Here is a 26,761-nt window from a genome sequence, read left to right as displayed (position 1 = left end):
AGCATTGCACCAGGGAGGTCCTGCCCCAGTTCTTTGTAAAATTCATCCTAGATAGAACTTAACACTTGTCCAGGTACAACTGTGAACCTTCACTTTTCCTTTTCAATTTAATGCACTTAAGAGTTAATCAGATGCAAAGTGAATTAATAATTTATAATGATTATGGAAATAGTTTGATGTTTATTTTTTAATTATAATTTTCATGTGTACTTTTTACAAATAATGTTGTTTCCTTCTTGAGTGACTTATTTCCTTCTTATTAAAAAAAAATCAATCCACCTTATTAGATACTTGGTCATTTTCACAAGGAAGGATCCAATGTTTGATTTAGTTGGGAACATGTATATTAAAAAAAGCAATTTTTTTCCTTAATGGGGAGGTGGTTGTTTAAAAGCAGATTTCAGTACAGCTGCTTTGAAGGAAAGAAAATGTTATGCAAATAGTTATGTAACACCTGGGATCCTAGTTGTGTGCACACAGCTTCGGGGCTTTCCAATTTCCAATCTCTTCACACTTACATTCCTAAGACAAGACGCCTAAAATAACTCAAACAGTTTGGCGTTACATAATCACTTTTCATGACATGATGTCAGAAAATTTAAATTTTATTTTCATATCTCACCTTAATTCTCTCATAAACTCTAACTAAAATGCAAAGATGTCATTCACCCAACCTAAGTCACAGCTTTGAGAATACTTCCTAGGGACACTGTGGTTCAGCATTAACAGGTAGGGTCGGGATTACAAAGAATTGCTTCTCACACCACATGGGTTGATATTATTTTCTCTACAAAAGTTTTTGGGGGTCACTGAAAATTCATGAAATTTTAATTTAATAATAAATCCCAGGTAAAATATAAATCTCCTCGAATGAAGGAAAGAACAAGAGGTTCATGGATGTTTCCTTCATTCATCATTAAAGTAACACATTTTGGCATCGTTGAATGACACTGGCTGCAAATAAAACACTCAGTGTCAGTGATGCAAGGAAGAAATAGTCTGTTTCACATTGTGTCTACCATAGGTAAAATGTAATGATCCTTTTGCAATTCTTAGCAATATTCTACAATAAGATAAAGAACATTGGAGTGCCAGTGTCGAATCATGGGATGAGGGTACAAGGAGAAATCCACACCAGTGAGTTAAAGCGCTTTCTTCTTTGCCGAGGGTCTGGCCTGCTGGTCTCTGTGCAGCTGTCTCCTTCCTGTTGTTCCTGATGCCATGATGGGGCATTCGTTCCTGGCCAGGTCCATCATGTATTTGTCACACCAAATAATCTAAAATGCAGGAATGACCATTTAATGGGTATGTTTATTTATAGGGAGCTTGCAATTTTTTATATTATTTACATACTGGAGTCATTCATTCTTTCGTCTTCTCTTCCGATGAATGCAACATACTGGCACGGGCCCACCGATGGAGAGCAAAGCCACCCTGTTCATTCAGGATGATTCCCAGAGGCCTTCCAAACGCGGATGCTTCTGAGATCCGTATGACCTTCTTTTCTGCTGCAATTTCACCTTGGCTTCACTGTTGACTTGATGATGTGATTGCTTCTCCAGTGTCTAGAGCGACGAGTACGATTGCTCTGTTTATAAGTCAAGGTAAGAGGGGTGCCAAGCTCAGGCTGTCAAGTCATGTACTTGGCTCTGCTCATCATGCTGGAGCTGGGGGCAACGGAAGCAGCAGCCTGATTGCCTAGACAGAGAGGGTCCAGACAAGCCACCTTGGCGGCAAAGAACGAGTGGATGCAGTGGAGAACAGCAAACAGATTCGGAAACTCCAGCTCCTGAGACGGAAAGAGAGATGGACCACATAAAATAAAGACCAGCTTCCTGAAAATAAATGGAAAATAACTACACAGCTCGTTAATAGCTAGAGCTTTTCTTTCAAGTGCACCAAACTTAACTAGAATCAATGATATCTAACTTACGGAAATTGTAGGCATTTTTGTTCAGTATGTGACTTTCAAATGCATTGCCAATTTACTTCAAACTACGGTGGCCCGAGAGCCGGAAGAACTAAGCATTCTTATCACCCATGAGAGTCTTTTCAATATTGATAAATGCTGCATAGAAATATATGTGGCCAGATTAAAATTCCACTTTTGACACAGTGTCAGTAAAGAGAAACAGCAGCTTTAAAAGTATTTTTATCTCTTTACACATAATTCAAATGAAAAATTTGGATTGGAGTAATTAAAAAGTATTCTTCACCACTATCTAGAATATGTTGCTGTTTGTCATAGGACAATGAATATGAAATACTGAGAGCAAAGGGATATGAATGTTTAAGGCACTAGGAGCCAAATGGTTCCCTTCCAAAATATAATGAATGCATTCATTTTAAATTTAATTAATTCCGATTATCATGCTTGGTTGTTAAAAAAAGTTAGCCAGGGCTCACTAACTGTTTGGATTTTTGGAAATATATTTCCCATTTGGGTACTTAAGGAAATGTAGCACCAAATCATATATATTGAAATGAAAATAGAAAGAAGTTACTTCAAACCACAAATGACATCAGATTAGCTGTAAAATCATGAGTTGGCGCTCAAGATAGGTTTTGAAAGCTGACATCACAAGTATTTTTATGAGAAACCATCAATAGTCCCATAAAAATGATCTAATTCCAAAAGGATTGAGAGAAGAAAAATGAAAATACGTGCTTGATGAGGTCTATTTGATAAACTTGTCACAAAGAGGATAACTAGAGCGTAATAAACCATATGGAATTGCTGACAAAACTGATGCCATATCAATACCTATTCGTAATAAAGGATGCAGAATTGCAATTAATAGGCACACTGCTGATGGTGTTTTCAATTCATGGTATGGGGCGATGGAAAATAATATAAAGTATTCATTCACTTAGGACATACTGTAATATCTGTCATGTACCAAGGAACCATTTAAATAAACTAGTTCACTTCAGCAGCACTTTCTCAGATATGTAATAGGACGACAGTCACCCACAATATCGATCCATAGTTCGGTACAATGTAGAGGAAATAGCTATGCTGTCCAAGTGATTCCCTCCAAAACTTCAGAATATCTCAGTCAGTTTCCTGTGGCAACTGTTAAAACAGCAAAGATCCGGTTTAACTCTTTGAAATTCCTCAAATGATTCCACCTCAAAATGATTTTACTCAGTCATTATGACCTCAGGAGCTGTAGCTTTAGCAACCTGTTTCGTGCCACTGCAGTGTGTTATTGGCCACCGAGCCAGTTTCCTGTGGCCTTAATTCAATCCCCCCAATTCACCCCTTCATTCCTTGTGCAGCCAGCTTATTTCATGTGCAGATTTTGAACACGTTCAGTGTCAACCCCTAAAAATCCACTAGCTGTACAAAGGATGGGAAAGTTTTGGGAAGCATGAGATATGCTTGTATATTATTCAAAAACAAAATAAAGAACATACAATTTACTCTTGGTGAAGGGGAGAATACTGTTGAACGTTGCAACGAGGCAAAAATATAACAACTTTTTCTCAAAAATAATTTTGCCATACGTTATTAAATTGGAGATTGTATCTTGGTTGTCAAAAAACAGAGAGTCTAAATATATAGATATTTGGGGGATGATTACTATTTTCAGTGATTCATACCTTGTCAAGTATATGTCAATTATTTGATGCTGACTGGCACTTTAAAATTTTTACACCTTTTTTTGGATGTGGGTAGGCAGGAAATGATAGGTAATTAGAAGACAAAACAAGAGGCCGAGATGTGCTCAAGTTTGGTCCTTGATTCCAGAGTTGACTCAAGTTCCTTCGGGCTCAGCGGTCACCTTTGGTCATCACATCCACGCCTAAGGCTTCGATTTGCATTTCTGTATACACTAGTAACACTCCTTCCCTCATTTCTAATGTAAATTCTGACCTACAGAATTTACCTATCTACTGAGCATCCACAGGTGACATCCACCAAGCTATTTACCATCTCCTTGTAATAGAACTCTTCTGAACCCCATGAATCTCACTAAACATAATTCTCCTCAAAATTTAATCATTCATTCATTCAATGAATATTTACTGAGTGCTTACTATGCATCTAGTCTTTTTCTTGGTGAAAAGATAAAGTAGTGAGCAGAACAGACAGAAAAAATGGTCTAATGGGAGTTACATTCTTGTGGCAGGAGACAACATATAAGGGCATAAACAAGTTAAATATAATATTTCTGAATATAATAATAAGTATACTCAAGAAAATGAAACACGGAAGAGAGCAGAGCGTGGGAGGGCTTGCAGGACACGGAGACTCATATTGTCCGGGAGGTGAAACCTAACGAGGCAAAGGAGTAAACCATCTGGATGTTTGCGAGTGAAACACTCCCTGCAGAAGTCAGTTTCAAAGGCCCTGAGGCAGAGACATTCTAGGAGAGCTTGAGGAAAGCCACGGACTATCGGAGCTGAGATGGAGTGAATTATGGAGTAATTAATAGGAAATGAGGTCAAAGGTACCACTCAGGCCAGAAACTGTAGTGCATACGAGCCCTTTATGAGCTTTACTGATCGCCATGGAAAACCACTGGAGATTTTCCAGCACAGAGTGACAAGAATTGGTATTGAGTATTAAAATGATAATTCTGGCCACACTGTTGATAATAAACTCTTTGGGAATAAGACTGAAAGAAGAGAAGTTGTAAAGTTTTCAGTTAAAAAATGTGTGGGATTGAAAGTAAAATTGAGGCAAGGATGATTCCAAGATCTTTGGTTGAGCATCTGAAAGGAGGATTTTCAAATCATATATCTGATGAGGGCTTATTACCCAAAACGTACAAAGAATTCATATAACTCAACAGCAAAAAACAATCTGATTAAAGAATGAGCAGAAGATATGAGTAGACATTTTTTCAGAGAAGACGTGTAGATGGCCAGCACGTACATTGAAAGATGACCAGTATCAGTCTTCACCAGACAGATGAAAGTCAAGCCCACAGCGAGACACCACCTCATCCCTGTTACACCCGGAATCACCAATGCAGTTCGCGGTAGTCTTACAGAAATTGCTGCTGTTTTCAGTACATACCTTGGGGTGGGTTTTCCCAATGAACAAGTTCTGAGTCACGTCAAGTAATGAGAAGCATTGCAAATATGGGCTTTCCCAGGGAGCTTCCAGGCAGATCCAATGATTACTGTTTTCATAATCAAATAGTTAATTTTTCAGGTCAAATTCAGTTTATTTTTTTCCATTTTCAAATGCTTTCATGACTTTTGTAATTTTGGTTTTTTAAAATTATGAAACGATAACACCAGGCCTGATTATTTTGAGTTACTTTACCTCCTTGGAAAATGCTTTCAAGTGTATCTTTATTCTTAAAATTCTGATTTTCAAAACGTTTTTACTTCTATTAAATAAAAATACAATAACATTTCTTCTATAGATAAATGGTGACTTTTGGCAAAAAGGAAGAAACATGCATCATACCGTGGACATGTTCCCTTTAACAGCTACTTGTTCTCGAGGCGGTCAATGTATTTGTTTTACCTAAAAAGTGCCAGTTTAAGTTTTCTAGTTTACCAAGTTAGAGAATAATTTGGATTCTTAACACACATGGGTAGATAAAAGTCAATATCCCTGTGGAGAATATAAGAGGCTTGAAAAATAAATTATGTACAGGGAGAAAAAACCTTCTCAGTGAGAAATAAACATGATTCAAACCCCTCATGATTCCCAGGAGTTCAGGAGCCTCTTTTAAAGGTACAGGAATATCCTGTCCAGAGTTCTTCTTTATCACATATTACTTTTCCTAATCCAATCATATGAAATAAAATTTTAGATGAAATAAGTGGTATATAACTGACACACACACAGACACACACACAGACACACACACAGACACACACACAGACATACACACATAATGACTAATTTCCCCGATTTATTTCCAGCTGCTCCAGTTTCCTCTATACTATGAGGCACCACCAAACAGGATTGATGGAGGACCTGCATCACCAAGAAGGAGCCTCTGCCCTGTCCTCATTTTTCTTCCCCATAATCTAAACAGCTGGGGCTCTGGAGAGTTTTCAGGGAAAGCAGAAAGGTCTTGGTGTTTCAGAAAACCTTTGGTTCCAGATGCCAAAAAGAGTCAGAAATTGTGAGAAGCGGGATAGGTAGGAAACTGCTCCCTTCATCTTTTATGCAGAGGGAGATCTTTCATCCTCAATACCTGCCCAGTTTTGTGACTATGAAACGTCCTAGTTTATGAGACCTCAAATGCCAAATAGGAATTTGCTTCGATGACTGGTTATTTTCTTCCAAAAGGCAAATTTCAGCGCACCATGAATTCTTCAGTGGGATCTTTGACAGATGCTTACTGAGCATACAAAATGGTCCATTCGCTGCGTTACCGTCAAACCAGGGAGCACAGTGTCCCAAGGGCAACGCTTTTAGGCAGACACTTATCCACAATTTATAATGAGGAAATGAAGATGTACAGAGAATAGCTGGAAAGTAGCATTACGGGAACTCAATCCTCCATTTCGGATATAAGTCTTGCTAAACCTTATATCGTGTGAGAAGGTCTCTTATGGCAGCTTGAAGTCTCTGAGGCCATGGAGATTGGGGGCAGGGAAGGGTTTTGGGGAAGAAGTCTATTCAGAAATGTTTCCAAACTCTGCACGGTTCCACTAAATAAAAAAGCAATTTTCTTTCTCTTTCTCTTATTGTACAAAAAGTACTGCCTCGGCTGCCAGACCTCAAATCCAGGAATTTCGGATTAATACGCTGTACACAGTAGTTTAGGAACTATTATACCAGTGTTTTCATGGGGGGATGGTCATGGGTTTCAACGCCTAAAGCGACAACAGTGCTTTTAGAAGGCAGCCTGGTTTCAAGTCAGGGGATTGTCTAGCCATGTTCTCCAATTACAATTTAAAGATAGATATACCTAAAGACAATAAATGTTAAAACTAGCAAACAGGGCTTCCCTGGTGGCGCAGTGGTTGAGAATCCGCCTGCCGATGCAGGGGACACGGGTTCGTGCCCTGGTCCGGGAGGATCCCACGTGCCGCAGAGCTACTAAGCCCGTGAGCCGCGGCCGCTGCGCCTGCGCGTCCGGAGCCTGTGCTCCGCAACGGGAGAGGCCACAACAGTGAGAGGCCCGCATACCGCAAAAAAAAAAAAAAACAAAAAAAAAAAACTAGCAAACAAAAATGTATTTTTTACCTGGAAACTTTAGTCATGGACAACCGTGAGTATATTGTAGTAATCCTTGATGTACTAGTACCTATGTTAGCAACATAAATTAAGCACTTTTTAAAAAGTACCCAATACAGTAAAATAAGCTTTTAAATAAATTGTCAAATAACTACAATATTACTCATGATTTCAATCGGGAACCATTCCCCTGTTCTTCTAGGAAAGTTCTGGGAAGTTTAATGAGGCTTTGGAAAACAGATGGGAAATTTATTAAGCTTTCTGAGTAACGAAGTGAGAATTTATGAATTTCTACTTTCAGAGAAAAAAACTATAACAGGCTTTTGTATTATAACATTGTCCTTCTACAGCCATAAAACAACAAAAGCAACAACAAAAACAACTCCCATCTTTTTTCAGTATTTCTGAGACTTTTCACAACCCAAAATTTAAACACTACTTAGAACTTTTAATCTTGTAAAACATATGGCAACTCAAACACTCATGTTCCCCAAACAAACAATATCTCTTGTTAAATAAACTCTGGTTGTAATGTATTTGCCTTGTAACTGGGGATGTATTAATGTATTATTAGAGCGTGTTTTATTTAAAGTTGTCTACTTATCACATATAGCAAGATCTGAGTCCATTTGCTAAATCATTTTATCACTTTTAAAATCATTTTTAAAAGAAAAGAAACCCTGCAACAGTGTCCATATTTAAAACATTGGTTCAAGTTTTCGTTTGTAAAGCTTTATTATGATATTTTAGACATATAACACTGTATGTATTTAAGGTGCATGATTTGATGTTCTGATATATGTATACATTGTAAAAAGTGTACCACAGTCAGGCTAATTTATATACCATCACCTCTATAACTACTATAGTGTGTGTTGGGGGTGGTTTATTTACTATCTATCCTCGTTGCAAGTTTCAAGTATTCCATATTGTTATGTACAATCATCACATTATACGTTAGCTCTCTATTAATCTTATCTAACTGAAGCTTTGTTCCCTTGGACGAATGTCACTCCACGTCCCTCCCCCTCCCCCCGAGCCCCTGGCAACCACCATTCTACTCTCTGCTTCTGAACGTGACTATTTCAGATGCTACACGTAAGCGAGATTACGCAGTACTTCTTTCTGTGTCTTGCTTATTTTGCTTAGCATAATATACTCCAGCTCCACCCATGTCACAAATAACAAGATGTCCTCTTTCTGTAAGGTTGGATAACATTCCATTTTATGTGTATGCATATACCTCTATCCCTATGTATCTATCTATCTGTCCATCTATCTGATCTATTTTCTTTATCCATTCATCTATTAAAGGACATTTAAGGGTTTTGCCATGTCTTGACTCTTGTGAATAGTGCTGTAATGAACATGGGGGTGCAGATATATTTTCAAGAGACAGATTTCATTTTATTTGGAAATGTACCCAGAAGTAGAATTGCTGGATAATGTGGCAATCCTATTTAATTATTTTGAGGAATATTCATACTGTTTTCCATAAGAGTTGTACCAATTTACATTCCCGCCAGCAGTACACAGGGTTCCCTTCTTCACATCCTTGCCAACATTGTTATCCTTTGTCCTTTTGATAATAGTCACCCTAATTGGTGTAAGGTGATATCTCGTTGTGGTTTTGATTTGCATTTCCCTGATAACTAGAAACATTGAGCAACTTCTCGTACATTTGTTAGTTATTTAACTTTCTTTTTTTCAGAAGTGTCTCTTAGACCCTTTGCTCATTTTTAACTGAGTTGTTTGTAATTTTGGTATTGAGATGTATGAGTTCCTTATGTATTTTGGAAATTAACTCATTATTGGATATATGGCTTGCAAATAATAATTTTTCCCATTCTGTAGAGTGCCTTTTTATTTTTATTTAAAAAAAATTATTTTCTTTGCTGTGCAAAGCTTTTTAATTTAATATAGTACCACTTGCCCATTTTGGCTTTTGTTGCCTATTCTTTTGGAGTCATATCCAAAATATTATTGGTAAGACCAATGTCAAGAAATTTTTTCCCTATGTTTTCTCCTAGGAGTTTTATGGTATCAGGTATTATAGTTAAGTCTTTAATCCATTTTAAGTTGATTTTTATGTATGGTGTGAGATAGCGGTCCAATTTCCTTCTTTTGCATGTAGCTGTCCAGTTTTTCCAGCATCATTTTTTACAGAGACTGTCCTCTCATTGTGTGTTCTTGGAACCTTTGTCAATGATCAGTTGACCATAAATGTGTGGATTTATTTCTGGAATCTCTATTCTGTTCCACTGGTCTATATGTCTATATTTATACCTGTACCATACTGTTGTGATTACTATAGCTTTGTAATACAATTTGAAGTTAGGAAGTGTGATGCCTCCAGCTTTGTTCTTGCTCAAGATTGCTTTAGCTAATTGGGGTCTTTTGCAATTCCATATGAATTTAGGATATTTTTTATTTCTGGAAAAATTATCATTATGATTGATAGGTATTTCACTGAATCTATAGATCACCTTGGGTAATGTGGATATTTTAGCAATATATTTCATGAACCTGGGCTGTCATTCCATTTATTTGTGTCTTTTAAAATTTCCTTCATCAATGTTTTATAAACTTCATTGTACAAGTCTTTCACCTTTTAAAGTTCATTCCTAAGTAATTTATTCCTTTTTGTTGCTATTGTTCATGGGATCGTTTTCTTAATTTCCCTTTCAGATAGTTCCTTGTTAGTGCATGGCGATGCCACTGACTTTTATATGTTAATTTTGTATCCTATGACTTTGTAAAATTTGTTTATTAGTTATAACAATTTTTATGGTGTCTTTAGTTTTTAAAAATATATATATATGATAATGTCATCTGCAAACAGAAATAATTTTACTTCTTTCTTTCCAATTTGGATACCTTTTATTTCCTTTTCTTGCCTAATTGCCCTGGCTAGCACTTTCAATACTATGTTGAATAGTAGTGACATGAGTGGGCATCCTTGCCTTGTTCCAGATCTTAGAAGAAACAGTTTCAGTTTTTCCCTATTGATTATGGTGTTAGTTGTGGGTTTTTCAAATATAGCCTTATTGTGTTGAGGGATGTTTCTTCTGTACCTATTTTGTTGAGACTTCTTATCATGAAAGGATGTTGAATTTTATCAAATGCTTTTCTGCATTTATTGAAATATTTTAAAAAATCTTTTATTCTGTTAATGTGGTATATCACATTGCTTGATTTTTGTATGTTGAACCATACTTACATCCCGGGCATAAATTCCAGTTGGAAATGTTACGTAATTCTTTTAATATGCTTTCAAATTTGACTTGCTAGTATTTCACCGAGAATTTTTGTATCAGTGTTCATCAGGGATACGGGTCTGTAGTTTTCTTTTCTAATGCTGGTTTTCTAATTCTTTTCTAAATCCTTGTCTGGATTTGGAATCAGGGTGATGCTGGCTTTAGAACTTCATTTTAGGAGTGTTTTATATATTTTAGAAGGGTTAAAGAAAGTTCGGTATTAACTCTTATTTTAATGTTTTTTAGAGTTGACCTATGTACCATTTCGGTCCTGGGCTTTTCTTTTTGGAAAGTTTTGTTTACTATTTGTAATCCTTGTTTGTTATTATTCTGTTCAGACTTTCTATTTCTTCTTGATTCAGTATTTAGTTTTTATGTCTCTAGGAACTTATCAGTTTCTTCCCGGTTATCCAATTTGTTGGTGTATCCTTTTTTATTTCTGTGTTATCCATTGTAATGTCTCCTCTTTCATTTCTGAATTTATTTATTTGATTATATCTCTTTTTTCTTTATCTAAGAGTTTTTAAATTTTGTTTTTCTTTTCAAAAAATACAACTCAGATTTACTGAAAGTGGGATATTGAAGTCTCCTACTATTGTTGTGTTTCTGTCAATTTTTCCCTTCAGATCTGTCAATATTTTTATATATTAGGTGCTCTGATGTTGGATGCATATATATTTACAATCATTATAACTTTTTGTTGAACTGACCCTTTTTTTCATTATATAATGCCCTTCTCTATCTTTGGAAAATTTTTGTTTTAAAGTCAACTTGTCTTATACAAGTATAGTATTTGAGATAAGGTCATATCTTGGACTGTAAGAAAAACAAAAACCAAGTGAAATCATATGGAGTATGTTCTCTGACTAACTGTATCAGACTAGTAATCAATTCTATAAATACAACAAAAATTCCCAGATACTTAGAACATAGACATCACACTTCTAAAAAGAAAATCCACCTGTCAAAGAGGAAGCCTTGAGGGAAATTAAAAACACATTGAATTGAATGGAAACAGAAATACAATATATCAAAATTTGTGGAATGCAGTGAATGCAGTTCTAAGAAGGAAATTATAGAATTATATGTTCATGTTAGAAACAAGGAAGTTTCAAGTTAACGAATTTAAAATCCCACCGTGTGTGTGTGAAATCAGAAAAAGAAGAGCAATATAAATCCAAAGCAACCAAAAATAAGTAAATAAGACAGATAAGAGCAGAATTCATTAAATTGATCACAGAACTCAACAGAGAAAATAAATGAGAAAGTAATCCTGGTTCTTTGAATCGTCTCTAGCAAGCCTGACAGAAAAAGAGAGAGAAGGCATCAATTACTAGTGTCAGGAATGACTCAGGGGTGTCATTACAGAATCTGCAGACTTCAAAGTGACAATAAGGAAATACTATGGAAAAGTCCACACACACAAATTTGACAATTTAGATAAAATTAATGAAGACCTTGGAAAGTAAAAATTACCAAAAATCGTCTGATAAGAATAGATAATTTGAATAGCTATTTACTAAGTAAGTTAAATTCATAATTAAAAAAAAATCCCCAAAATGAAATCTCCTGGCCCAGATGGTTCCACTAGAGAGCTCTACTAAACCTTTAAGAAAGAATCAACAGTCTGTATATCTTCTTTGGAGAAATGTCTATTTAGGTCTTCTGCCCATTTTTAGATTGGGTTGTTTGTTTTATTGATATTGAGCTGCATGAGCTGCTTGTAAATTTTGGAGATTAATCCTTTGTCAGTTGCTTCACTTGCAAATATTTTCTCCCATTCTGAGGGTTGTCTTTTGGTCTTGTTTATGGTTTCCTTTGCTGTGCAAAAGCTTTTAAGTTTCATTAGGTCCCATTTGTTTATGTTTGTTTTTATTTCCATTTCTCTAGGAGGTGGGAGGTGGTTCAAAAAGGATCTTGCTGTGATTTATGTCATAGAGTGTTCTGCCTATGTTTTCCTCTAAGAGTTTGATGGTGTCTGGCCTTACATTTAGGTCTTTAATCCAGTTTGACTTAGACATTTCACCAAAGAAGACATACAGATTGCCAACAAACACATGAAAGAATGCTCAACATTATTAATCATTAGAGAAATGCAAATCAAAACTACAATGAGATATCATCTCACACCAGTCAGAATGGCCATCATCAAAAAATCTAGAAACAATGAATGCTGGAGAGGGTGTGGAGAAAATGGAACCCTCTTGCACTGCTGGTGGGAGTGTAAATTGATACAGCCACTATGGAGAACAGTATGGAGGTTCCTTAAGAAACTAAAAACAGAACTACCATACAACCCAGCAATCCCACTACTGGGCATATACCCTGAGAAAACCATAATTCAAAAAGAGTCATGTACCAAAATGTTCATTGCAGCTCTATTTACAATAGCCAGGACCTGGAAGCAACCTGGGTGTCCATCGACAGATGAATGGATAAAGAAGATGTGGCACATAGATACAATGGAATATTACTCAGCCATAAAAAGAAATGAAATTGAGTTATTTGTAGTGAGGTGGATGGACCTGGAGTCTGTCATACAGAGTGAAGTGAGAAAGAGAAAAAGAAATACTGTATGCTAACACATATATATATATGGAATCTAAGAAAAAAAAAGGTCAGGAAGAACCTAGGGGCAAGATGGGAATAAAGACACAGACCTACTAGAGAGTGGACTTGAGGATATGGGGAGGGTGAAGGGTAAGCTGTGACAAAGTGAGAGAGCGGCATGGACATAGATACACGACCACACGTAAAATAGATAGCTAGTGGGAAGCAGCCGCATAGCACAGGGAGATCAGCTCGGTGCTTTGTACCACCTAGAGGGCTGGGATAGGGAGGGTAGGAGGGAGAGGCAAGAGGGAAGAGATATGGGAACATATGTATATGTAGTATAACTGATTCACTTTGTTATAAAGCAGAAACTAACACACGGTTGTAAAGAAATTATACTCCAATAAAGATGTTAAAAAAAAAAGAATCAACAAAAATAGTACACAATATCTTCCAGAAAGTAAAAGAGGAGGAACATTTTCAACTTATTTTATAAAGACAGTTTGTCCCGATACCAAAACCAGGCAAAGACAGTACCAAAAAAAGCAAATTTAAATAAGCAAAAAACAACAACAAAAGAAACTACAGACCAAATCTCTCATAGATGTAAAAGCAAAAATACTTAAAATTTTGACAAATAAAATTCAGCAATATATATAAAAACTCCACATCATTAAGTAGGGTTTATTCCTGAAATGTAAGACAGGGTCAGTATTTGAAAATCAATGAACATAAACCACTACATTAACAAGCTAAGCAAGGAAATTGACATTGTCGTATTAATTGATACCCATTCATAGTAAAAACTTTCAGAAACATGGAGATAGAGGGGACCTAACTCAACCTGAGAAAAAAATTTCTATTAGACTGCTAAATTTAACATCATACTTAATGGTGAAAAGCTAAATGACTTTCCCCTAAAATAAGGAACAAATGAAGAATGTCTGCACTCACCACTGGTATTCAATATGGTATTTAAATTTGTAGGCAACAAAATAGGCAAGAAAAAGATTGTAATGTGATACGGATCTGAAAAAAGGAACATATCTATCCTGATTTGCATATGTCTTAACAATCTGTGTAAATAAATGCAAAGAATTTTAAAAATCAAAAATAGAAACAAAAGACATAGAACTAAGTGCATATATATATATGTGTGTGTGTGTGTGTGTGTGTATATGTATATATATGTATATATATACAGGATTCAGGATGCAATGTAAATATATAAACACTAATTATATTGCTACATTGTAGCATGAATATTTGAAAAATAAAAATTTCAAAATATCATTTATATTCCCTCAAAAAAAGAAGAAATGATTTACCTAAATGCCAATCTAACAATACATGCATAGGATTTATATGATGAAAACTACACAATACTGAAGAAATAAATCAAAAGGTCAAAAAATAGAAAAATATTCTGTTTTCATTGCTTTAAGAATTCAACATAGTAAAGATGTCAATTCTCCTGAAATTGATATATAGGTTATGCCATCCCTACTGAAGGGGCAGTGACATTATTCATAGATATAGAGAAGGTAATTGTAAAATGTCTGTGGAAATACAAAGCAACTAGAATAGCTAACGCATTCTGAAAAATAACAGTAAAGTGGGCAGAATCATCCATTTCACGGATTATTAGATAGCTACTGTATCCAAGAATGTATAATACTGGCAAAGAGATAGATGCAAGAAACAGCACCACAGAGGTAGGACCAAGTAATTTTCAATGAAGCTGTTAAAATAATTCAATAGAAGAAGAATGGTCTTTACAACAAATGATGCTGTTGTAACTGGATAACCACAGGCAAAACAGAGAAGGTCAGCTAAACCTCACAACTTAGAGAAAAAAAATGAACTCAGATGTGTCATATACTTAACCGTACCTGGCAAGCTTATAAGACATTCTGAAAATAGCATAGGAGAAAACCTTCGGCACCTGTGACGTGCTGAAGAATTTTTGACATGACACCAAAATTATAATTGTTAAGTGAAAGAGCTGATAAATTGGGTTTGTAAAATTTTTTTAATTTCTCTGCAAGATACCGTGTTAAAAAGATGAAAGATAAATTACAAAATGGAAGAAAATATTTGCCAACAGCACATCTAACAAATCCTCATATACAAAATACATAATAACTCATAAAACTCTAAGTAAAACAAATCACAAAGTACAATTCAAAAATAGGCAGAAAACAGGAAAAGACATTTCATCCAAGGGAACATAGAGAGAGAGAGGAAATAGTCACGTGAAATGTTAGTCAGCATTGTCAGCCATTAGGGAAATGCAAATTAAGACTATGATGAGAACTGCTAAAATAAAAAGTAGTGAGCACTTCGAATGCTGGTGAGGCTGTAGAGAGACTGGGTTTCTCATACATTGCTAGTGGGAATGTAAAATGTCACCACTACTTTGAAAAGCAATTTGGCATTTTCCTTAAAAGTAAATAAACATTTTTCATATGACTGAGCAACTGCCCTCCTGGGCATTTATCCCAGAGAAATGAAACGTCACGTCTACATGGAAGCGTGTATGCTATTATTCATAGCAGCAATAACTAAACACTGCAGTCAAATGTCCCTCAACAGATAAACCGTTAAACAAAGCGAGGTCCATATTCCATATTCCATATTATGGAATACTAGTCAGCAATAAAAAGGAACAAATGATACATATGCATACATAGGGCCTTATGCTCAATGAAAAACGTCAATCTCAACTTCACATAGTGTACGTTTAATCTATGCAATATTCTCAAAAGGACAAAATTATAGAAATGAAAAACAGATTAGTGGTTTCTAGGAACTAGGAGTGGTGGGAGTGAGGGGTGTGTATACAGGGCAGCATGAGGAAGATGGTTGTGTATTTGATCGTGGATATGGCCGCACAAATTTACACATGCTATAACTGACGTGAAATGTACACATATTGCGTCAATGTTAAAATTCCTGCCTTTTATATTATACTATAGTTACATAAGGTTTACCCACTGGGGGAAACTGGACGAAGGGTCCACAGAACATCTTCCAGTTTTATAGCTTCCCGTGAGTTACGTCCACATGGCCTTTCGGTTTGTTTCTGGTGCCTTTTGGTAACTGTGTTTACTTTTCCCAGAAGACATTTTTCTAACATGTTTTAAAATAAATAGTTCTACAGCATTTTATTTATGTTGAAGAAAAGTATACATAAAACCAAGATTTTAAAAAATGAACGAAAGGAAATAATAGTTAATCAGAATAAATGATTCAGCACACTGCTACACAAAGTAAATTCCAAATACTTCTTCCTATCGTCCAACATCCATCCATTCAGATTATGACTACCTAATTTTGTTTGCCTAAATGAAAAAGAGACCGGGGACAGTGACTCAATAATGTACCAGGAAATATTAAATGAAGTGAAACACAGACAGTTATTACTTGCCTGATCCCAGGCAAGCATCAGGTTAAGCCTTAGGATTATATGTCGTAAGACACACTCCTTGCACTTAAAAGTTCTTGATCTAGTGAAGAAGGCACGCTAGTGAACAATGACCACACAGAGTGGACACCAATGTTACAACATACATAAATTAAGAGGAGTTATATATTATATAATATACAGGAGAAGCTCCTGTCCCTGACTTGGAGATGGGGACACAGGCCAAATTTCCCACATTAAAATTTTAAAAATTAATAGAAATGAACAAAACACAGAAACTGTCCAAAGCATGTGAAAAATGACCCAAATTTGGGTTATGGTTATAAACTTGAATTTCTTAAGTGTGGGAAGGACAGTCTATATATGTTAAGTAATCACCTTCACTAACTTCTCTCCTAATAATAACACTGCTATTTTAAAAAATACTTCCTTAGTTGTTATGCTACATTCTTTAAAGATGAAATCATTCATCAGTGATTTATCGAGTGTCTTCCATATGCCAGATACCAGGGGTATTTATTCCGTACACTTTCCCTGCAACGTAGCAGTCATAATTTGGTGATGAATTGCCCCTGGGAGTATAGCCAGGAAATGGTAAAGATGAGTTTTTTTTTTTTTTTTTTTTACTCAAGGTTACCTGATCCTAATTTTCTTTCCACTATATCATGTTTCCTACTCTCTCATTAAAAAAAAAAGTCCTGCCCTAAACAGAGAAAACTTTGAATTCTCAAATGACATCAGTTTCAACCATAAGCCCTGCTTACGACAGATGGTCCCACGAGTCCCGTGACGTGATACCTTGCTGGCATTCTCCTCGCTTTCCTCCTATGACGGGCCTTTTGCCTACTTCTCACAAACTGCGGTTCTAAAGGCTATAGCATAGTTAGCAATTTTACTAGTTTTAATCTAATATGATTGCTTTGATATTTGCAGAGGTGATACACACCAGTATGGCTAAACAGTGCTATAGAGCTGGCCACTGTTCTGACTGGCGAGTGTCACTTGTTAAACAGTCTCCATATTTAATTTGGTGCTTTCAGTGTCACCCATGGAGGTGTCACTCTCTCTCATTTCATAGAAGCAGATGGTGACGTTTAAGAAGTTTGGCAACTCACCAATGGTCAGATTGTCCCACTGGTTTGAAGACTCTGCTCTTTTCACTATTGAAAAATCACTGCCTTGATATACGTATACGTATAGTAGCTGACGCACTTTGTTACGCAGCAGAAACTTACACACCATTGTAAAGCAACTCTACTCCAATAAAGATGTTAAAAAAAAATCACTGCTTCTACATTCAAGAAAAACATTCAATAAATATCTTCTGAAACTATTTCTTATTAAATGAATTTATGCAATATTGCTTAAAACATTATAAACAGAAAAAGTAGGATTTAGAAGCTGGCAGACAACTAATGACTAGAAAAGTTAAGGAAGTGTAATTAGGTGCATGTATAACATGCACCACGTTAAACTGAAGCCTAAATACTACAGTTAGCAGTCATTTCTCTGCATTTATCTTTTTTGCTTCATGTTGTCAACTAAGGATTTGTAAGCACACTGAAAATATCAGAAGAGAAGGAACTGAACTTATCAGATCAAACTTATCAACTAGTCGCTGACACTCCACGTTCGCCAGAAGAGTATAGAACTGACAACATTAACACCATTCTCCCGTATTAGGATGTGTCCTGTGTGGGAAAGATTGGGAAATCCACCAAAAGCTAAAGATACATACTTGCGGACAATAGTAATGCACTGTTTATAGTGACACTAGGAACCAGTTTAAAGAGCGGTGTAAGTGTCACAGAGTAACGATCCACCACGGCAGCCGGAGGGGAAAGCAGAGGTGCCGTAGCCCCAGAGAAAGGTCTGCGCTTAGGGACGGGCTGTGATGGGGTGTAGATGTGAGAAGTAGGAGACAAGCAAATGGACGGAGCGGGTGAAGTTACCCAGGCCTCTGTCCACACTGATGGGAGACAAGTATAAGGCAAGACCATTTGGAACAGGGAAGCTTTAAAGAAATGCAGGAGGACCGGAGTCAGCAGAAAGGAGCTGCCTGCACAGCCCCCCTTAAACAGCCTGCAGCCCAGGAGGTGTCAGAGACAAACACAAGGCACGGGTGGGTATTCGTAGAGAGATTCAGATCAAGAGCTGAGGGGACTGTGCAGAGAAATCCAGACAAAACCATGAGCAGATGTATAAGGCCAGAAAGGCATCGTCTTGTTAAAGGGAGAATGAGGGCTTCTGGTCTGCACACAGAGCAGGGCCGCAAAAAACGTGGATGGGAGAGTCAGGTGGGCTCGGTCCTCGGAAAGCTCTGACTGTCAGGCCAAGACGCCCCCTGGATTTAATACATATAGGAATGTAACAGAATTACGGTGATTTTAATCCAGAGTTGAAAATTTATGTCTCAGTTTTCATTTCCATAGAATTGATTTTTCACTTTGGTATTCGTTATTTATTTTCTTCCCCACTGAAATAATATATTTATAACTCATTCTAACCCAAAGACTGTTGCTGTGAATTTCACAGAAGCGTAAAGGAAATCACTCAGATTTTGAATATTTACAAATATACATTCATAAGCATAAAAGTAGTGAATCTTTCTAATGAGTTAAAACTACATAGTTAATAAATTTCAGAATACTGAAAATTTGCATGGAGCAAAGCAAAAAACTCATTCATTTATTCATTTTATTTAACATAGAATAACATGGGGAAAACATAAATCGATTAAAAAATATTTTTCTTTAGGGATTTGTGTTCATATCTGAACACAAAGAGGGAATAAATAATGATAAACTCGAGTCAGAATATTTTAAATTATTATTTAGAATGTGGAGCCATCAAGAAGGTGACTGTTTTAGTTCCCGGGATATGATTTTAGTGTGTGACACAGATACAGTTCGTAGGGAATTAAAACTAAGAAATGCAACCGTTGTGTGTAATTTATTTTAAGGTATGCGTTTCAGTGAAAATTTGCCACTAAAATCTTTACGTGAATGTATTCTTTTGGCCATGCAGTATATTCCAAGGTAAAAACAGAGAATGTGTGTTTTCGCACTTTTGGGTTTCCTAAGGTTTCTCCCCTTTCTTTCTTAATGGCATTAATGTAGCTAGAGGTGGTCTTTGTGATGAGTTTCAGTTTACCTTTGCTTCAATCTGTTTAGTATCTGGATTCTGAAACAAAAACTTGATTTTGCTCTTGCCGTCATCTGAAGAACCTTTAAGCTGAGAAAACTTATACCTCCAAAGTACTGCCTAAAGGGAAAAAAAAAACATAGGCGAGTCAATGCAACTCATATCTATATTCAAACCAAGAAACTGTTCTTTTAACTGGTAAAAGGTAATCATATTGAGTTAGTCCTATGTCCCAGTATTAAAAAGTAAATGCAAATATACTTATCAAAGGCTTAGTATTCAATATATTCTTTAATTTTCCGAAATAACTTTGGTCCCCATGAAATAGTCATTTTAAACATATATATGAATAAATCAATTTGCGTATCTGGTTTTACATTATCATGAAATAGAAACAAACTCACTTAAAGCATAAGTCCACGCCAGTGAATCAGCAAAACACCTATTTTCCATTTCTTTGTTTTTCATCCATAGAAGTGATAAGGTGATTTTCAACTGATAATTCTGTAGAACTTTCTCTCGAAGCTCAAACTAATAACCCGTGTCTTTGTCAAGATGAAAGGTCTGCCTGAGTAACCGATCACAACGGAAACTTCCATGGCGCCCTCATGAGACAAGCCAGCACGAGCATCTCATGGGACCAGCCCCGTCCATCCGCGGGACCTTGGTCTAGAAGATCATGAGGCTAAAAGCCATCTTTCAGTGTGGCAGCAGCAGGTTTAGACAGTATGAAACCTACATGCTAATTTAAAAAGTTTACACTTTTAAAAGTATAATAAAATAGCAAAAGCATAATGTCCTTAAAAATAAGGATGAGGAAATTCTCAGTAATATATAATAATGAGGCATAATGAATTTATACAGAATACTGCTCATTTTTCATTTATTTATTCACCAAACATCTATGCTCTTATATATTAAGCATTTGATTATATATTAAGATAAAAAAGACACCGTCAGTTTTCTGAAGATATTAGTCTCTGTGTAAGTAGATGTCTTTGCTTTTGTTCTTACTATGAGGCTGTGCAATCTATACAGAACCAATATCTAGTCATTACAAATCCTCTTAAATGTTTGACTTAAGTCTATTACTGTAAAGCATCTTTTAACAAAAAACTTATCTGGGGCAATTAACTCTATGGAAGAAAAATACAAGAGTTATATCCTTTATCTCACAACTTCCTCTAAATAAAATCCTTTATGTCTTAAAAAGTGAAATAATTTAAACAATCCAGGAGAACTACACGGTAGTAGGTAAGTGAGTATTTAGTAACCTTGGAAAAGAGGGAGTTCTAGATTTAGGACTAATAAGAATTTATATATTCATATGTACAATCAGGGTGAGGGTGAAAGAAAAAGAACAAACAGTGGCAATACAGCAGGAAATACGGTAAAGTGTAAGGAAAATCCTAACAACCTAATAAATAAAAAGATGTCTTTAAATATTTTTAAGTTACTAAAATATGCAAGCAAAGATGTCGTACGTGTGAAGAACAACGCAAGGAGTCCCAGCGTTTTCAATAAACTGTAGTTGTAATAAAGTCACTGAAGAGGGTTAAGAAACATAGTGGGTAATAGGAAAATATACAGTAAAAGTTTATCACCCAAAGTGCGCTCACAATTAAAGACTACAAACAAAGTTCTGCAAAAGAATCATTTGCCTCTGAACTACTCTTCATGATAGATATGCTGTCTTTAAATTACTGCAGGCTGTAACAGTTTTGGAAAAAATAAAAGAAAATAATGCAGGCAAACAGATAAATGCTAAAACCTTTGGGTTCAATGCCATTTGGGTTTTATAATTTAAGGTCATCATTCTTAAACCAGTGAGAAATCTTTATAAACTATGCTTACAAACAGTGATTAATCCACTTAGATGAAGTGCTAAAATATTATCAAGCAGGATAGTCATGCGAAGATCATGAGGCGCATAGTATGGAATCCATCCCTCATTCCTGACCTCGAGTCATTTACGGGAGACGACATGGACTTCACTCAGGGCCTGTGAAGCGTTCCGGGTGTCCACTGCCACCCTTCAGGGGAATGTGTCATCTTCCTACAGTGAGTGTAACGCTCGTCTAGAGCCTTTCACATCCTCCCACGAATCCCTGCAACGGCTAGGGCACTGCCATTTTCCAGAGGATGCAATTAAGGAAACATCACCTACATTTCATAGTACTTCACAACTATTAAGTGGGAATCAGACCCCAGTCGGCCATGCTCCATGGCTCCTATCTTCCTTTTAGCCCAACCTACTTGTTTGGTTTTCTACAATTATTTGCCTAACCAAACATCAAAGACCCATTGACCGACCATGATTATAATTGAACTTCCATTGCAAATAGCCTGAAAGATCCTTAAAATAGAGGAAAGACTCAGAGCCCCGTTTGGTACAAGACACGAAACTCAGGAAAGTAACTTACTGATTTTCTCAAGCATAGTCTGTTCTGACTCATCATTTCTTCTTCTTTACAATGCTGTTGCTATTTTAAGCTTTTTTCACTCTCTCTCTACAAGTGAAAAGTGTCCCATAAGCTATCCATTTGTTTAAGATTCATGGTTAGAATTGGCTTGAAGTTTAGAAATGCCAATGATCTAGAGAAATTCAGTGGGAAGGGAAAAGAAAAAGTTTTCCCTTCCTCCATATTTTCGACATTTACCACAGAGACTTTCCGAGCCGGCTGGAATCCCCCAGAGACGGTGGCAGAGGGCGCTGCAACTGAGGGACTCAGGTTAGCAAATGAATCAAGTGTTTGTATGATATCAAGTGTTCCTTAGATGCAGACTATTCAAAAATATAATTCATCAATTGTATGTCTATAAATGGAAAGTGAAGCTGCACAAATGAGACGAAAAACCTACATACCGAACAAGAATAGGCAAAACAATCTCTAGGGCTTCCCTGGTGGCGCAGTGGTTAAGAATCCGCCTGCCAATGCAGGGGACACGGGTTCGAGCCCTGGTTCGGGAAGATCCCACATGCCGCGGAGCGACTAAGCCCGTGCGCCACAACTACTGAGCCTGTGCTCTAGAGCCCGTGCGCCACAAATACTGAGCCCGTGTGCAACAACTACTGAGCCCGTGCGCCTAGAGCCCGTGCTCCGCAACAAGAGAAGCCACCGCAATGAGAAGCCCGCGCACCGCAACCAAGAGTAGCCCCCGCTCGCCGCAACTAGAGAAAGCCCGTGCACAGCAGCAAAGACCCAACACAGCCAAAAATAAAATAAAATAAAATAAAACACGAAAAACTCTAGAGTAGAATAAAAAAAAACCAAAAAAACAAAAAACCTCTTACACATTTATCCGTCTCTTTATCGGTTCACTGTGGGCAGAGCCTAATTTCTCTTGCCCCACAGAAAAATTCCTCTTCCAAAAAATGAAATAACGTCTACATATGAAGGTAACTTAAGCTCTATGTCATCTATCTTCTTAGGAATCTAAGGCTATTTTGCAACATAGGGGGCAAACACACCAGAAAGCACAATCTATATGGATTTACAACTTATTACACAGAACACGTTAAAAATTACAACAGAATTGCTTTGGAGGAAGAATCTATTTTTAATCTCCCTGTAACACCAATCACCTGGTATTTGACAGTTAACTAATGTTTGCCCAGCAAGAACCACAAGCATGCCTTTTCTTTTGCTGCTGCAGATTGTCTTGATGGGTTTCCTGGTTAAGCAGAAAATCAAATCTTCCCGCAAAGCCCTCTTTCTCCTTTGCCTCCGCCTTCGACTTTGCCAGCAGCCCAGGTACACACCCCCTCTGCTGCCTTCCACCCTCCCCTCCCCACTGAAATGAATTAAGAACACGTTCGAATGCCAGTGTACCGTAAGCGCCTCCTCTTCCTCCCTGGTTTTCTGTGGGTGGGTTAGGAGTCATATTTAGTAGAAAACCGTGACAAACCTTTTCTTTAAGAATATTTTTCTTTACACATCTTTATCCTTCTCATTTGTTCTTCATTCATGTGGAATGTATCCTAATTGAGTATGTTTTTGAACTTTATTAATTACATTTTTACTAAAACTAGTACATCAACTGTACAGTAACTTTGTAAATCTTATAAAATGTGAATGGTAATGATGAATAAAGGGAGAAAAATAGAAATAGGAAAAGTGAACAGAGTTAGATGAAAGCTCACGGCTTTCACTTATTTCCTTGGCAAATATCATACTCATCAATACATTCCTTACTAGTCATTAAATCGATTCTGTGTCCCTGAACGGTGCTCGAGTCTGGACTAGAGCAATATCTCCACCGATCTCAGCTGTAATGCGTGATGATGAGTGCTGCACCAGGGGGTGTCTGGGCCTCCCCTGAGTTTGTGAGGGAAGAGGCTTTGTGGAGGCAGATCTGCTCTCAAGGTGAGTGTAAGCTGTGGAAGTGTCACGTGGAAAAGCATGGGGTACGGCTGGGTCCTCCAAAGCCGGGAGACACAGGAGGTGATGCCACACCCAGACAGAGACCAGAACCCTGAGAGGCTTCTATCCTGTGTTGACAGAGGTCGTCATAAAGGCCATAGGGCAGGAAGCCACCTAAGTAATGTAACAAGGGAGACGGATGACGTGGCCGGATTTACGTTTTAGAAGCATCATTAATCTGGCAGCGGCTGGGAACAGGGACAGAAGGGCAGGTACCTATGTCTTTGTAATGCTTTCGCTTCTCCCAGACTTCCTGAAAGCCCCCAGTTCCAGAGGTGTCTCTTTCACTAGACTGGACATCCTGAAAGAAGGGAGTGTACCCTTTTCTGTGTCCCTCGCGTCTCTGCACCCAGACGATGCACAGAACCAGTGCGTGCGATAAAGATTTACTTCGAGAAGCAGGTGTGGCCGGTGCTGCAGGGACCAGATGAGAGGGGGTTGCCCTACTTCGGTTAGGGTGCACCTTCCAGAGCTACTCAAGGGCAGCTGTCGAGGAAGAGGCCCGGGTACAGAACACAATTCAGATTCTTCCTGATGACGGAGAGAGGAACGCAGAGAAGTCAGAATCAGGAAGACGACCGGCTCCGGGGCCGACTCTGTGCTGAGACGTGCTCAGGACGCAGCCGGAGGGATCCAGACGCGCGTCTGAGCTCCAGTTAACAGAGCCGAGACTTGCCGCCTTCAGGCCAGGGGCCTAAAGACTGGATGAAACTTCCTGATCAAATAGATTTCATCCCGATCAAACGTATTTCATTTAAATTTATTCCCCCCAAATGGACTCTACACTATCCCTATATGATATGTCTATATGTATGAATATTTTCATCAAATATATGGAACATTCACAGAGGGGTATACAGATGTTCACTTTGACAATTTATTTGGAATCTCTCCATCAGGAAAGAGAAAAAAAACAGAAGAAAAGTGTTTCTAAAATGCAGACCTTGTGTGTTATTTTGTAATAGCTTAAACCCATCAACCGGGTGGGTTGATGATACAGAGACTTCTTGTAATCATATCTATGCAGAGGTTAGAATAACCAAACCACATGTGGAAAAAGAGGTACTAACGTGTTCCCACACACTGCTGGATGTGGTGTGCTCTTCGCTATTCTTCACATACTAATTTTCTTTGGAGAAACTTTACGTGCTGTCTGTGCGATAAAGACTGGCAAGAAAATGTGGTTTTTCTCGTCATACGTTTCTTGGCTCCTTAGGGTTTTGTTTTTGTTTTGTCTATTGTTGTTGCTTTTTTCTGGCAACGAGATAAAATTCAGCCACACTTATATTATCGATTCTCTATCGAAATCAGCTCTTTTCTAGTGACTTCTTTTTAACATATGCACACATCTTTGCCAGCTCAGCGGAGAGTAACAGCTCTAGAGCAAAGGAAATGAGTTCACTGGGATGGCTACATCGAAGTCAATACGCCTGTACAACATAATAAGCCATCACTGCTTTATTCTCCTGCAGGTGGTCTGAAGGCTGCTCCACTGACAGAGATTAAGCAGTTTATTAAATAACTGCTAAATTAACACACACGCTCCTGCACATTTTATTTCTGAGGCAGTGCCAATTCTTCACTTTGACTATTTGATTTCTAAAATTTAATTAAGAACTTTATTACTCAATCATTTTCCTTTTCCCCATAAGTACGAGAAAAAAATCCCCCAATTCAAAGAAATCTAGGGCTTCCCTGGTGGCGCAGTGGTTGAGAATCCGCCTGCCGATGCAGGAGACACGGGTTCGTGTCCTGGTCCGGGAAGATCCCACGTGCCGCGGAGCGGCTGGGCCTGTGAACCATGGCCGCTGCGCCTGCGCGTCCGGAGCCTGTGCTCCGCAATGGGAGAGGCCACAACAGTGAGAGGCCCATGTACCGCAAAAAAAAAAAAAAAAAAAAAAAAAAACAAAGAAATCTATTTTTCTAGAAATTGACTCACATGTAAAAGGCATCACTTGAAAACTATTATGTTCATTAAATTAGCAACACATAACAAATTACCCTGGGATGCATGGTCTTTCTGTGTCGCATCGTCCTGCTTTGGGTAAAAAGCGGTTGAAGAGGAGGGTCTGAGCCACTCAGGGTGGGTGAGGCCCCTGTACGTCCGGGGCCTCAGTGGTCTGCAGAGGACGGGTCCCATGTCGGGGGGCCCAGCGGAGCCTAAATTCTGTTTACCCAGTGCGCATGGAATCATTTCCTATCCCGGTTACCTGGCGACACCTGTGCCTGCCAGAAATGTGTTTGTGTTCCAGGCCGAGCAGTGTCCCGGGGGCGTGGCCGTCCCGAGGGTGCGCGGTGCGGGCACCAGCTGCCAGAAACGCACGGGGCGTTGAAGGCCACGATACACGTTGTCCGTTTGTAATATCCGGGCCCCGGGCTAGAGCACACGCCGCTGCAATGGGTTTCCCAAGAAACTTAGAAAAGTCACTGAACTCCTGTGAGACACACAGTACTAGGAGAAGTGAGCCCGATCCTTAAACGGAGTAAGTACCCAGTGACGTCTCTGGGGCTACTTTCAGGAGAATAACTCCCCAGAGCTGCTCAGGTCGGACGCTCCGGGGTCATAGGGGCTCCCTCCTCCCCAAGCCCTGCTAAGGGCACCTGGTCCTCATCGTTACTCAGGCCCCTACAGCTCTGCGAGCTCCCCGGTCTAAGCCACAGGCCCAATAACCTCCCCTCCCCTCCCCCACTCTTCTCCCCTCCAAAGTGTCCTCCCCAAGGCGCCAAGGCCGTCACAGACGGCACCACGCTTCTGCCATCAGGTCCTGGCGGCTCTGGTGGCCCTCGGCACTGTGGC

General features: G+C 38.1%; 1 protein-coding gene across 7 annotated transcripts in view; it reads right to left on the bottom strand.

Annotated features, from left to right (window-relative positions):
* Nucleotides 1-589: 589 nt before the first annotated feature.
* SNTG1 (syntrophin gamma 1) overlaps nucleotides 590-26,761 on the bottom strand; it is a 316,811-nt gene continuing 290,639 nt past the window's right edge. For all 7 annotated transcript variants that reach the window (XM_067017514.1, XM_067017517.1, XM_067017513.1 and 4 more), the window contains 2 exons: nucleotides 19,550-19,660; nucleotides 590-1,789 (listed from right to left, as the gene is read on the bottom strand). In XM_067017514.1, coding sequence (XP_066873615.1) covers nucleotides 1,631-1,789; nucleotides 19,550-19,660 — 270 coding nt within the window. In that variant the 3' untranslated portion in view covers nucleotides 590-1,630. The remainder of the gene's footprint in view (nucleotides 1,790-19,549; nucleotides 19,661-26,761) is intronic.

This window comes from Kogia breviceps, chromosome 17 (genome assembly GCF_026419965.1).
Source record: "Kogia breviceps isolate mKogBre1 chromosome 17, mKogBre1 haplotype 1, whole genome shotgun sequence".
NCBI lineage: Eukaryota > Metazoa > Chordata > Mammalia > Artiodactyla > Physeteridae > Kogia > Kogia breviceps.
This window is presented reverse-complemented; position numbering and strand designations above follow the sequence as displayed.